This window comes from Stegodyphus dumicola, chromosome 4 (assembly GCF_044657685.1).
Source record: "Stegodyphus dumicola isolate Sdum_Otavi_A_Nest chromosome 4, ASM4465768v1".
NCBI classification, from domain to species: Eukaryota; Metazoa; Arthropoda; class Arachnida; order Araneae; family Eresidae; genus Stegodyphus; species Stegodyphus dumicola.
The window spans coordinates 77,827,731-77,842,718 of NC_140771.1; the positions used below are offsets into that span (position 1 = coordinate 77,827,731).

At 35.3% G+C, this 14,988-nt stretch overlaps 1 protein-coding gene across 2 annotated transcripts in view; it reads left to right on the forward strand.

The window, feature by feature from the left end:
• Nucleotides 1-14,988, forward strand: part of LOC118194039 (phosphatidylcholine:ceramide cholinephosphotransferase 1-like) — a 140,708-nt gene that overhangs the window by 118,987 nt on the left and 6,733 nt on the right. For both annotated transcript variants that reach the window (XM_035365222.2, XM_035365223.2), the window contains exons 3-5: nucleotides 739-856; nucleotides 14,129-14,285; nucleotides 14,394-14,569. In XM_035365222.2, the coding sequence (XP_035221113.1) occupies nucleotides 739-856; nucleotides 14,129-14,285; nucleotides 14,394-14,569 (451 nt within the window). The remainder of the gene's footprint in view (nucleotides 1-738; nucleotides 857-14,128; nucleotides 14,286-14,393; nucleotides 14,570-14,988) is intronic.

The window sequence follows — 14,988 nt, forward strand, 5'->3', positions numbered from 1 at the left end:
AACTGTGTTGGGTATTATATAATAACTATGCCGTTCTACTGTATCTAGTATTCGAGTCGTAAATGGTAATTCATTATCGTCACTAATTATGTAGTTTTATAGTCCAACCTGGTTGATTAGGAAATACTGCTATAAAAACTGTGCTTGGTAAAAAGTAATGTGATAAATTTCAAGATTAATGTTATGTTTAGCTTCTATTATTATTATTATATCTTTTTATGAACATTATCTTATCTTAAATTTAAGCTAGATTTCATATTACTGAATTCATTTTGTAATAAATAAAACAACTGCTTAATTTTTATTTCTGTACTTTGGTTTTGTTATATTTAGTATTTTGATGTGTTTATTAGGCAAAGACTGCCTTCCATGATTTTCAGTTTTTCATTAAAAATTAAGAAAAATAGTAACATGTAAGTGTATCGTTGTTTGATAGCTAACATGTTGCTATAAAGTAAAATTATGTTTTAATCTCATTTTGAAGTATCTAATGATTTATATCTGAGGCAAACTCTGTGAAAAATTGTGTATTAATAATTAATTTGCATTTTCTTTCAGCTTCCTTATTCTCACAAATATTTTACACAATTTTTTCACGAAACTCGCAGGCAAAGATTTAATCCTGTTATATTTTTTTGGTCAGTTTTTCTATGCAGCACATGTCATATTACTTAATGCTAAGTTTAATAAATTATAGGATGCGGAGAAAATATTTTAAAAGTGTGCATTTTGTTTCAGGTTTATCATTTTGAGAAGGTGTTTTGTAATAATTGGCCTTCTATACTTTATGCGCAGTATTACAATGTTTGTTACTCAAGTCCCTGTTGCCAGCACAACATATTATTGCTCTCCAAAAGTAAGTTACCAATCATTTGTATTATCAGATAATTAAAATATTTATTTATTTATTTAGAATCAAAGGAATTTGAGTTACAAAGGTAATTGACTATTCACTCAATTCATATAATCACTCATTCATTACAAAGGTAATGGACTAGTATAATTTCATTCAGCTAGTAGAGTGAATTTATATTCATGGCAGTGAATCTGTGAAATCACATTTTATGAGTGTGGGCTATTTAATTTAGTTTCAGGCTTTTGTAAAATGATACTGTATGAATGTAGAAATATTTATATATCTAGTACTGGCATTCTGGTTGTAAAATCAAAGAAGAGTCATTGAGATTAATGATGGTTGAAATAGTAAAAAATGTATGATCTGCATGTAGAGGCATGAGAGACATTTAATGTATAAATGCTAATTTGCAACAGAAGTATCTGCAGTTTGATGTTTAATATTTTAACAATTTTTAATACTTTTAATTCATATCTAAGCAAATATGTCATTCCCAAACTGAATTACTATCTAGGCCTACATGTCCCAGACGTAGGATTTTGTAGAGCTTCCAAATCACCCTATAGACTCGCATTATCATGTTTCTTACTTATGAAAACAAAGTGAGTGTTAGAGGGCCCTAAAAGATGGTTATGCCTTTGGCCATTTAGATATTTCTTTCAGTCTGTGACAATTTCCTAAACTGACATTTTTGAAAATTAATTATTTGCTTCATAATATATTTTCACTATCTGTCCTTGCCTTAGGCATAACAATTTTTATATCCCTAATTGTACCTCTCCCAAGAATAAAAAATATTTAGTAAAATAGTTATGTGTATATCTTTTTTATGCATTTATTATCTCTTAATTCAATGATAAAACTACTTATTATCTGTTAATAAAGTTATTTGTATTTATTATATGTACAAATGTTATTATTTAAAAAATATTAATAAACAAAGCATTCTTCTTGTAATATATGAAATTAAAACTTTCACAACACCATCAGTAGTCTAAGGTGACATATCCTCAAATATAAATTATACAGTCAAAAGTCTTTAATTTGGACTCGTCAGGACTTCAGCCATTCCGGATTATCGGTTTTTCCGGATTATAGGTCATCAATTTAAATCTGGTAAGATGGCATGCAGAAATTATAAAATTAAAAATATAAAATCATAATTTATGAAATAAAGAGCAATTATGATCTAAAGGGTATAAAATTTACAAAAAAAAACTTAATATTTATTTGTTTACTTTATTAAACATTTCTTTGAAGGCGCGCATGCATAAAGCATACATTACGCATAGTCGAAATTAGAAAATTGCAACCAGAAAACTATTTGATGTGTATTCGTGATGTTTATACTGAGGAGGAATTTGATTTAAATTGTATCAAAGCCGGAGTACACGGAGATGAAATACTACATTTAATAAGGAATTATAAGCCAAATAAAATAAAAACATCTGTCCTGACAGATGTTTTTATTGCTGACAGATCAACTTCCAGTTCATTGCCCCGGATTTTGGAATGGTTAGAGAAACAAAGGATATGCCTTTATCCATTTTTTGCAGCAATTCCACTTTTTGTTTGATGGATATCGAAACATGCTTTCGCTTTGTAGATCCTTTGGCAGCTCCAAAATCGGAAATTCTTTTTGACATAATCGAAAGTTCAAGCTTACTTTTATAAAGTTGCTCTAACCGTGTGCAAAAAATAATGAGCCAGATCCAATTCGAAAATTAAGGAACAACACAATCTGCAACATTAAATGAAATAAATAATTAGATAATTTTAGCTTGGCTTATACCATTCGTTATACATTAAACACGCATGCGTAAACGCATATGTGCATGCGTTGTGTTTACACATGCGGAGAAAGTTTGTAGCTTTGAAGTCTGGATTATAGATCGCACAGAAAGTTTGTAGCTTTGAAGTCTGGATTATAGATCATTCCGGATTATGGACGTGTGGATTAAAGACTTTTGACTGTACTTAATTTCTTCAATGTAGTATAAAATAAAAGATAAATATTACTGAATGCAGGAAGGGGAATTTTATGTATGTATATATAAAATATGTATTCTGATATATCGATAGATATGGGTTTTAAACATCGAAATCTCTCTAAACTGAATGGAAGATAAATTTTTAGGATGGTTCTTATTTGTGTTCTGTTAATGAAATATATTGTATAGGGAATCTGGTATTACATTATTGAATTTGTTAGAAGAATTGAGAAAGATTTTTATAGAATGTTAAAACATTATGATAGCTTTAAGAATGATGATAGTGAAAATATATTATGAAGCAAATAATTAATTTTCAAAGCTGTCAGTTTAGGAAATTGTCACAGACTGAAAGGAATGTCTAAGTGGCCAATCTCTGTTATTAAATAATGAAGCTTCTCTCAGGGTTGAGACGCTACCTGGAAAACTGGGAAAAGTCAGGGAATTTGAAAATTGACCAAAAAAGTCGGGGAATTTAAATATTTTAGTCAAAATCTCAAAAAGTCGGGGAATGTCATACGGCAATCCCCAAAAATGCGAGTTTTGTGCCAATGTTGGAAGCGATCGCTTTGTTGGTGAATTATGTATCGGATGAGCGTCATTTGGGCAGCTGGCATAGAGCCAATTTTCGCAGCTCCAATCAGATTGTCTTTTAGAAAGACAAAGCAAATTTGGTTTCCAGTAACCTTGAGAATCCTAAGACTCGCATGTGCAGTGCATGTTGAACTAAAGAAAATACCTTCCCATTCTTGTATACAACAAAATCGGTTTAATCCTAATATACGGTACAATGGAGGCTAGAATAGCCCCCATGTACTCTGTTCTAATGTAAGAACGTCTGTGTAAAGAAAGAAGGGTTCCATAGACATAATGTAAATCAGTTTACTATGGTGCCTCTAGGAATTGGAGGGAAAAACTTCCCGAGGGATTTGGCGACGTAACCTGACAGTGAGAATTTCCCCTTCCACAATGTGTACAAGAAATTGTGGAGCATGTGTTGGAGCATGTGTTAAGAAAAAACTTTAACTTTCGCAATAATTTATGCTTGGATTTTCATACTTTTCTTGCTCCAAATAACTAATTTATTAATTTACTCATGTGAAAAAATATTTTCTTTTCCTTTAAAGTTTAAAGAAATTTAAAACGATATTTGTTTTACGTACTCTTGATAAATTTGACCTTCGAACTTCGTGAGCTTCAGCGACAGATATTTCATGCATACGCAGCTGTTTCTCTCTATGTTGGGACGGAACCATTCCTGTTGCAGAGAAGTTTTTTTTTTATTCTAACCTCCATGTATGGTACACACGGGATTTTACGATATTATGATGAGCAGTAACAACAGTTACCTCTCTCTGTCTCTTAAGCCCCGTTCACATGCTCTTTCACCAGCCTCTTTTGTGCAGCCACCGTTTATATTTGGGAGAAATGGGGATATGAAGCAGTTTCGCCTACAGGACCGATTCAGATGCACATCGTCTTCGAACCCTCAACCTTTAAGCCACTGTGAGCAACGAATGATGTCACAAACGCGAATTTCTAACAAATGCTCACATCTTTTTGGCATTGTTTACTATTGCTATCGAAAGCCATCGCAGTTTAACTCTTTAATTAACTAAAATACGCTTAAATTAATTTAAAATGCAATTTATATACGAGACCAAAGGTTAAAAGAAGAAAAGAAATTGCGTATATTGCTGAACGGTTTTAAATAAATGTTTTCCGGCTGTTAAAATTTCAATCTTTGCTTTTTGAAAAAATGCATAAAACGACAAATTAATATTATCTGCTTTAATTATAAATGCTTTAATATTGATTGTTTTAGAAAATATGTTATAAATTATTCATGCATTAAACTTGTTTTGAAACTGTTTTACGAAGATTTTAAATAAAAGCTTATAAAGGGGTCGTTTTAGATAGGGTCATAGAAGAGTCCGGTATAGTGTAACAAATATTTATTAACAGGTTTAAGTTACACACGGACATTACATTTAACTTTAAGAAAAAATTACAGAGCAACAGTCTGGTACAACCTATCAAGTGGGGGCCTTGGCTTTTACCGAAGTACTTCTCTGGCTGCTCACCAGAGGGCAGCCTTGTTGTCACAGTTAGTCCAACAGTTTATGTTAAAGGATTGGTTACAAGCTTGTAATTTATGTTTATATTAACCAATTGAATAGCACTAGGTTTTATTATATATATATGTGTGTGTGTGTGTATTGAAATTCAGTAATAACATTTTTAAGAAATTTGAAATGATTTAATGAAGATTTAGGTCTTTTATATTTTTGAAGTGCTTTTTCTCAGTTTGAATTTTTCGGATAAATCCTTTTATTTAATCTCCTAAAACTTATATACATATGGCTTAAATTACTTAATATTTTTACCGCTTATTTAAAATTATATACTTTACAGAAACAAGGATGGGTTTTGCAAAATACTGAAAAGAAAATTTATTTGAAGTTAAAATCTAAATGAGATATTTGTTTCAAAGTTTTTACATAAAAATATGTTTTTATTTTTCTTAGAAACTAATTCATTATTTGCAAAATCGATCATTAAAGTAATTAAAAACTCTCTAATAAATACAATAAGAAAATCTGGGAAAAAACATTGAAAAATGGGGGAGAAGAATGACATTTTAATTGTTAAACCTTTGTTCAAAAAATTTAAATAAAAAAAATTACCACCAAAAAAAAGTATTAACAAAATTTGAAAGGTTTTCAGATTTTAATTGCGTCCAAAGGGGTGTTTTTTTAACGTTTTGTGTGTTACCTTTATTAAATATCATGTTCTACGTAATCAAAGCATAAAGTTAAGTTCAACAGCAGATTTGCAAAATAATTTTAAAATGAGCATATCTTTAGAATTTCCCATACAAAGTCTGGCATGCAGGAGATAAAGAAGTTTCTTTTTTTTTCCATGAAATTTTGCCATTGCTTGCTTTGAAATCATTGAGTTTGTTAATAAAAAAAATATTCCTGAAAGTTTTACAATATATGAAATAGTTAATAAAACAAATTCCAAGTTTGGGCTTCCAGATGCTCATATTCAGCGGAGGATTACGTTATTCAAAGTTTGATGGATTTAGGTACCGTTGTTTTATCACAATGCGAGAAATATACATACGTTTGTGCAGATTCTTCATTATTTAATTATTTTAAATATGATACAGGGCGATAATATTTGGTAGCAACAATTTAAAAAGTGATTCACCTTTTAGTTTTCAACGAAATAAATAGTCCTTCAGGGCAAATTTTCTTTCAGCTTAAAATTATCTTGTCTTACAAAACTGTTTAATAATATTAAAAAAAAAAAGTAGATGAAAGTTCTTAAATTAAGAAAAATCGTTCAAAAGGTACCGAGTCTCCTTGTCTCGTTGAAGATGATATGCGTGTTTTTAGCTTTAGTTTGAACAGTATTTCTGGAATATCCAGCATCAGATAACCTTGTCTATACTAGTTTACAAATTTCTGTATTTCTTACGATTCCATCTAATTTTTTTGGATGATATCACATTCCCAGATATCTATCAATGCGATTATTTCGCTGACAGTCCAGCGAGCAGTCAGTTGCATGTCAGCCAGGTTGTTTGTTAAAATTAGTGAATGGCGCAATCGCACTGTGCAGTATAGGAAATCTTTCCATTTGCCTTGCTCCAGGAGAGGTAGGAACATTAAACCAAGTTCCACCTCCAATTTGGCAAGGCAGTTAATGCTTGTTCATCATGTGAATGGTATACGTTGGAAGAACTGGTTTTCGCTACCGGTAGAATCTGCTCTTGTGAACGGTTATTTAGTCTGTTTAAGAAGGTGTTGGGCAGTTAACCAGTCATTTTGGTGTTGGCGGCAGTTTTCAAAATTGTACCAAGGCCACAGCGACAACTGGGATTTCACTGCAAAAAAAAAAATTTTTTTTTTCTTTTTCATTTTGCAGTAAAATAATAATAATAAAAAAAAATAGTTATCGCCATCTAGGCTAACGTTTAATATGACTATACTCGCCAAAATGTCATTGATTATTGTATTTCAATCTTTAAGTAATTCATTTTAATGTTATTTATATCATTTACTGTTCTTCTTTCCTCTAAATTTATTTATTATTAGTTAATAATACTTTCAAATTTCAAGCAAATTTCTCTAGCATAATTCTGAAACTAAATCTAGCAGTATGATGACATACTATCACGAAATTCAGTGCATATATTTTTGCTTATATATGCTCCTAAATAAATATAAAGTACCTGAATTTTTTTTTAAATATTAAATAGATTTCTTTCTTTTGTTTAGCTGCAAAATGTCTGCAAAAAAACTCATTTTTTAATCCAGATTGGGCAGATTTTAATCTCAATCTTCAGTGGAGAAAACAACTCCTATTATAGCTATGATAGCTTTCAGGATTATATATTGTTACGAATTTGGTATTTAAAAAGCTAATGTTAGTCCAATTATAAATTAAATGGTTTTATTTCTCGCGCAGTGCAGCGCGTGACGAATATTAAAAGAAAGCTAAGCCGGAAAATTGAAAATACAAGAGCGCGTGCATTAAATAAATAAATATCTCTTTTTGATTTCGAGAAAGTACTGGAAAATTCTAGCGCGTGATTTTAAAATCTTATAAAAGGAGGAAAACATCTCAGTTTGTAGTAGTTGCTTAGTTTGTTGTTGTTTAGAAAACTACTGTTGTTGATTGTAGTGAATTCGCGGATTAGCGTTCTTTAGCTGTTTTGAATTATGTTCTATTGGACATTTGAGTAGTTAAAAGAAAACTACTGTGAGATATTGTAATACTGCATGATAATTTGAGAAAATTTAAGCATTTTTGTTGTGATAATAATAAATTTTTGTTCATTTTTCATCGGACTTGTGCATTCATTTCATAACGAACCCGTACGCACGCAACAATTTTTGGTGTCAGGAGTGGGGTGAATGCCAATAACAAGAGCGATGGAAGAACAATTGAGACAGCTCATTAGTGCTTTTGCTGCATTCCAAGAAAAGATGGAAGCTGGCCAAGCATCATTTAAGGAAGAAATGAAATTGGGCCAGGAATCCGTTAAGGAAGAAATGAAATTGGGCCAGGAATCCGTTAAGGACGAAATGAAAGCCGTTCAAGCTGGTCAAGAAGAAATGAAAAGAGAAATTACTTGCATAATAGAAAATAAATTTGAAGCTATGGAAGGCAGAATTGACGCAGTTGAAAATAAAGTTGGACATATTGAAGAGTTTCTTCGGTGAAAGAAGAAATAGAAGAAAGAGTTTCTTCTGTAAAAGAACAAATTGATGAGAGAGTTTCTGCAGTTGCCAAAGAAATGGATACTTTAAAGAAATTCGTAGCGTCGGCAGGGAGCAGGAGTGATAATTTTAAATTCTTACCAATGCCTGCTCGTCCACCTCTGAAGCTATCCACATATGATGGGAAGACCTCCTGGCAGGTGTATAAGACACAATTTTCTATCGTGGCGGATGCGAATGGATGGGATTCCCAAGCTAAGGCCTGTCATCTCGCCGCTTCTCTAAGAGCCGACGCAGCGGATATCCTTCAGACTCTTCCCGAAAACAAAAGGTTAGATTTCGAAGCTCTGTCCGGCGCCTTGGAGTTGCGCTTTGGGGAGAAGTGTTTAAAAGACTACAGCAGGCTCCAATTAAAATCTCGTCAACAGAAGCCTACCGAAACACTTCAGGAGCTCGCCGCGGATGTTGAAAGGCTGTCCCATCTCGCCTTTTCGGAATGCCCGACAGAAACAAGGGAAATCCTGTCCTTGCAATACTTTATCGACGGCATCCGAGATACTGAAATACAGAAAGCTCTACGAATGGCGGATGTAAAAGATTTAAAAAGTGCTCTAGTGTACGCCATGAAATTTGAGGCAGCCCAGCAAGCCACTCGTCGAGACCGCCACCCAGTCAGAGCTGCTCAAGTCCAGGAGCCAGGGGATCAAGTCACCGCTCGACTTGACGATTTAACTAGACAACTGAACACCTTGAGACGGAATATTGGTGAGAAGAAACCGACCGTTAAGTGCTGGAACTGCGGTGCTGAAGGACACATACGACGAAACTGCAAAACACCCCAGGGTACTGATGTTAAGACCGCTTCTAACAAGCAGCAGGGAAACTAATTAGTGGCCATCTCGCGGGGCGGAGGTTGCCAGATACTGAAAAGCCCCCGTTTAAAGCGCTTCAGATTTCTGCAGTGAGAGGCGGCAGTAATGGAATTTTCATAATAGGACATATTAATGGAGTTCCGTGCAATATGACTATAGATACAGGAGCCAACGTCACCATGATCCGAAAAGATTTGGCTCAACAACTAGGAAACAAACTTATCTGGACGCCGCCCTGCGTTACCCTCCAGACTGTGTCCGGTGAGAAGATTGACATCGACGGAAAAGTAAATGTTAACATCACGTTTGGAAGTGCCGCTTACCATCACACGGCATATGTAGCAGAAATCACTGATTCTTGCATACTCGGATTGGACTTTCTAAGGAAATACAATTTTTCCTTGGATTTTAAAAATAACGAATTGCATTCTACATCTGAGGACATAGCGTTATTTCTCGTTAATGATGAAGAAGTTAAATCTGTCCATAAAATCATAGCACAAGACTATATTACAATACCGGCAAGAACAGAAATTTTACTTCCTGGATCCATAGCCGAAAATAGAAATTTCCGCTACGGCATCATAGAATATCCCAATAACTGTAATATCCCAAAAGGAGTATTAGTAGCCTCAACACTCGTCGACCTATCCAGAACGGTTATCCCGGTGAGAGTCGCCAATGTAACTGAAAAGTCGAGAGTTATTAAGAAAGGTGAAGTGGTTGCAACATGTACTCCAGTAACCAGCGTTGAAAAAAAAAGTAACATCCCAGAATCCGTGTCCTCAGAGAGCATTACATCGGAGTTATTGCAGAATGCACAATTAAACAATAAAGAGAAAAATGCTGCCGATCGCGTCATTAAAGATCTTCAAGTTGTTTTCTCCCGCTCGTCTTCTGACGTGGGTCAAACTAGTTTGACACAACATAGAATGGATACTGGCGATCATCCCCCGATCAAGCAACATCCAAGACGTCTACCGTTTGCTAAACAGGAAGAGGTGCGAACACTGTTAAAAGATATGGAAGAAGGCGATGTCATCGAGCCTTCAGCGAGTCCATGGGCATCTCCCATCGTTCTCGTCAGAAAGAAAGACGGCTCAACAAGATTTTGCGTTGACTATCACCGGTTGAATGAGGTTACGAAGAAAGACAGTTACCCTCTTCCTAGAATTGATGACATTCTAGACACTCTTTCTGGAAGCAAGTGGTTCTCAACACTTGATTTAAAGAGTGGGTATTGGCAGGTAGAAATCCATCCTGATGACCGAGAAAAGACGGCATTTACTACGGGACAAGGACTTTGGCAGTTCAAAGTGATGCCGTTTGGACTGTGTAATGCGCCGGCAACATTCGAATGTCTTATGGAGACTGTTTTGAAAGGCCTTTCTTACGAAGCCTGTCTGATATACCTGGACGATATCATCATCGTCGGAAAGAGTTTTGAAGAGCATCTAGAAAATCTTAGAAAGGTGCTTCAGAAACTGAAAGAGGCCAATCTGAAGCTGACTCCCGCTAAATGCAAATTGTTTCGAAAGGAAGTGACTTACCTGGGACATGTCATCTCTGCAGAAGGTGTGCGCACGGATCCTGAAAAGGTATCAGCGGTTAAATCCTGGACGCGTCCCGAAAATGTCCATCAGCTGAGAAGCTTCCTAGGGCTTTGCACCTACTATAGGAGATTCGTGAAGAACTTTTCTTCCATCGCAAGACCACTTCACAAGCTGACAGAGAGCAAGCAAAGATTCTTGTGGACAAAGGAATGCGAGGATGCATTTAACAACTTAAAGGAAGCTTTAACATCTGCTCCAATCCTGACGTATCCTCAGCTCGACAGACCATTTATTCTCGACACCGACGCGAGCAATGAAAGTGTCGGTGCTGTTTTGTCCCAAGAAATAGACGGCCAAGAACGTGTAGTAGCTTACTGGAGCAAGTGCCTGTCTAAACCGGAGAGGAATTACTGTGTCACAAGGAAAGAGTTGCTCGCCATAGTCAAAGCTGTAGAACATTTCCATCATTATCTATACGGGAGAAAATTCCTCCTCCGCACGGACCATGCATGCCTCATTGGCGTGGCTTTTAAATTTCAAAAATCCTGAGGGTCAAATAGCCAGGTGGATACAGAGACTCCAAGAATATGACATCACTATCCGTCATCGTAAGGGATCATCACACGGAAACGCCGACGCCCTGTCTAGAAGACCTTGCCAAGAAAACTGCCGATATTGTTCCAGGGTGGAAGCGAAATACGAACTGCTGACTCCGGTCGCAAGACAAATTACAACATCAACATCGGCTGCTCGAGACCCGTGGAGTGATGATGAAGTCAGGAAAGACCAGCTGGAAGACCGCGACATTAAACCCATACTTGATTTAATAGAGTCATCAAACAGAAAACCTACATGGCAGGACATTTCTATCTGTAGTCCTACAACAAAACAATACTGGGCACTCTGGGATTCACTTCACATTCGAAACGGCGTCTTATACCGGAAATTCGAGTCGGATGATGGGAAGACGTTCCGATGGCAACTGATACTTCCGAGATCCCGGATTCCTGATGTCCTCAAAGAACTACATAACAGCCCTACAGGAGGTCACTTTGGAATTATGAAGACCTTACAGAGAGTTCGTGAGCGCTTTTACTGGAATAATGCAAAGAATGACGTGCAAAAGTGGTGCCGATCTTGCGATGCCTGTGCAGGTCGGAAAGGACCGAGGAAACGCAGCCGAGGCAGACTGCAACGTTACAACGTAGGTGCGCCTTTTGAACGTATCGCCTTTGACATCCTGGGACCTCTGCCACGAACTGCTGATGGCAACAAATACATACTCGTTGTCATTGATTACTTCACCAAGTGGCCTGAAGCTTATCCTATTCCTGATCAAGAGGCAGTCACAGTAGCTGAGGTAATGATACAGCACTGGATTTCCAGGTTCGGAGTGCCTCTTCAGTTACATTCCGATCAGGGAAGGAATTTTGCCTCGGCAGTAATCAAAGAACTATGCAAACTACTTGGCATTGACAAAACTCAAACGACGCCATTGCATCCCCAGTCGGACGGCATGGTAGAGAGGTTCAAACGAACCATCCTTAATAACCTCTCATTAGTGGTTTCCAGAAACCAACAGGACTGGGACAAGAAATTACCACTCTTTTTACTGGCTTACCGCAGTGCTGTCCACGAGACTACCGGCTATTCTCCATCACAGATGCTCTTCGGTCTTGACCTTCGTCTGCCTTGTGATCTATTGTTTGGCCGCCCTCCGGATGCTCCTTCATCGTCCGAGGAATATATTCAAGATCTCCAGGCCCGGTTTGAAGTGATGCACAATTTTGCACGAGAGCGAGTCAACTTGGCGACGGAGAAGATGAAGACCCGATACGACACAAGAGCTACTGAACATCAATTCCACGAAGGAGACAAGGTGTGGTTGTGGAATCTGACTCGACGGAAAGGACTTTGTCCGAAATTACAGTCACCTTGGGATGGGCCGTACACAGTCCTAAACAGGCTGAATGACGTCGTGGTTCGGATTCGTAAGTCTTCGAACTCTAAACCTAAAGTCGTTCATTACGACAGGTTAGCTCATTACTATGGCCATAGTACATAATGTAAATAATTGTAAATAGTATAAGACCATGGTCCATTTTGTTTTTAAATGTGTATTTGATTTGTATTTGATAGCATTTGATTTGTTTTATGTATTGCATTTATTGTTCATGTTGTTTATTATTGTAATGTAATGCTTATTAATGCATTTATGCCACAGTTGTAAGTTTTGCTTCCTGTCCAGGGATTGTACTGCCCGGGACGTGCAGTCCTTGGGAAGGGGGCAGTGTTACGAATTTGGTATTTAAAAAGCTAATGTTAGTCCAATTATAAATTAAATGGTTTTATTTCTCGCGCAGTGCAGCGCGTGACGAATATTAAAAGAAAGCTAAGCCGGAAAATTGAAAATACAAGAGCGCGTGCATTAAATAAATAAATATCTCTTTTTGATTTCGAGAAAGTACTGGAAAATTCTAGCGCGGGATTTTAAAATCTTATAAAAGGAGGAAAACATCTCAGTTTGTAGTAGTTGCTTAGTTTGTTGTTGTTTAGAAAACTACTGTTGTTGATTGTAGCGAATTCGCGGATTAGCGTTCTTTAGCTGTTTTGAATTACGTTCTATTGGACATTTGAGTAGTTAAAAGAAAACTACTGTGAGATATTGTAATACTGCATGATAATTTGAGAAAATTTAAGCATTTTTGTTGTGATGATAATAAATTTTTGTTCATTTTTCATCGGACTTGTGCATTCATTTCATAACGAACCCGTACGCACGCAACAATATATATGTAATAAGTCATATGCAATTGGCAAATTTTTGTGTTTTCAAATGGTACCATAATTAATTTACCTCTCAGCGCAGCCAACGCGCACTATGCTGATAGACTGGAATTTTCTCAAAACGCACCTGGAAAAGTCAGGGAATTTCATTCTCCTCTTTGAGTGGCAACCCTGTTCTATGTATGTATGTATGTATGTATATATGTCTTCATGTGGTGAAAAAACAGCGCTTTCAATAAGCATATTTCTCCACTTGCACATATGCACCTGAAAGCCGGAATTTTTAATTTTGAGTTTGTTTCATATTTTGTGAGAATTTTATAAACTTTAATGAAAAGCTTGGCGATTTAAAAGCTTTGTGTTACCACTTTGCAGAGCATAAGATATTTACATTTCAAATTTAATTAGGAAACTGAGTGATATAAAAGAAGTGTGTTGTCATTCAGCAAAATGCAATATATTTGTCTTTCAAATTTAATCAGCAAGTTTGGCAATTTAAAAGAAATTTGTTGCCAAATAAAAATATTTTTATCTTCCACAGGGCATGGTGGTGGTCAGGAAAGTGCAAAATATTTTTCGTAAAATTTATTCTATTATAAATAAATAGAAAAGTAATATAAAAGCAATGAACAGATTTATTTCAATTATTATTAAGTATTAGGTCAACCTGTGAAATTACCTTAGCTGGATTCTTTAAAATTATTGTATATATTTTTTCTTTTTATAATATCTGTTTTAGAATAAATAAATATTGTTTCTTTCCTAAAGGATTCATTTAGAATTTATGTGTGGATATATTATAGATACTTTGAACATTAAATCTTGTTATTTTCAGGCCAATTCAACAAGTCCACTTCTTATTGTAAAAAGAGTCCTTTATATGATGTCAGGGTTTGGATTATCTATTAATGGCAAACATACTTTTTGTGGAGATTACATTTACAGTGGCCATACAGTGGTACTGACTATGGCCTATTTAGTAATTAGAGAATGTAAGTATCTTTGAACACACATTTTTAATTCACTGTATATATTATTCATGTGCATAAATGTAAAAAAAAAAAAAAAGAAAAAAAAATTCTAGCTGTTTGTTTTCACAGATAGTCCAAGGAGATTTGTAATTTTCCATTGGATAGTATGGCTGTCAAGCTGTACAGGAGTGTTTATGGTGCTCTTATCTCGGGGTCATTATACTGTTGATGTTGTCATAGGCTATTATGTGACAACACGAGTATTTTGGATTTATCACACTATGGCTAATAATGCTGCTCTCAAAGTAAGTCACAGTTATTTATAGTTTCATGTAAAAATCTTTAATTTACATATATTTTATTATTGTTACTTATTAAAGAATTTACATATTGGATCATCTGGAATGCACTTTTTGTTAATGATTACAAATGAAGACAAACATTAAAAAAAATTTGATGAATCGCATAAGCAGCGTTTTATTCTACTACCTTTTGCCATCTCTCTAGTAGCCGGAATAATTCTGTATTTATTTGTTTTAGAAAAGTCGTTAGGTTTATTTGTAAAGATGTTATCAAGATGCTAATCGACAGTTTCCATAGAAATTAATTCCAGGCCATTTAAGGTATTTTAAAGTGACCTGATAAGAGAAAAAAAAATGCAAAGGAGCAAGGTCTGATGAATAAAAAGGAGTGGGAGATACAAAATGTCAATAAATCTGACATT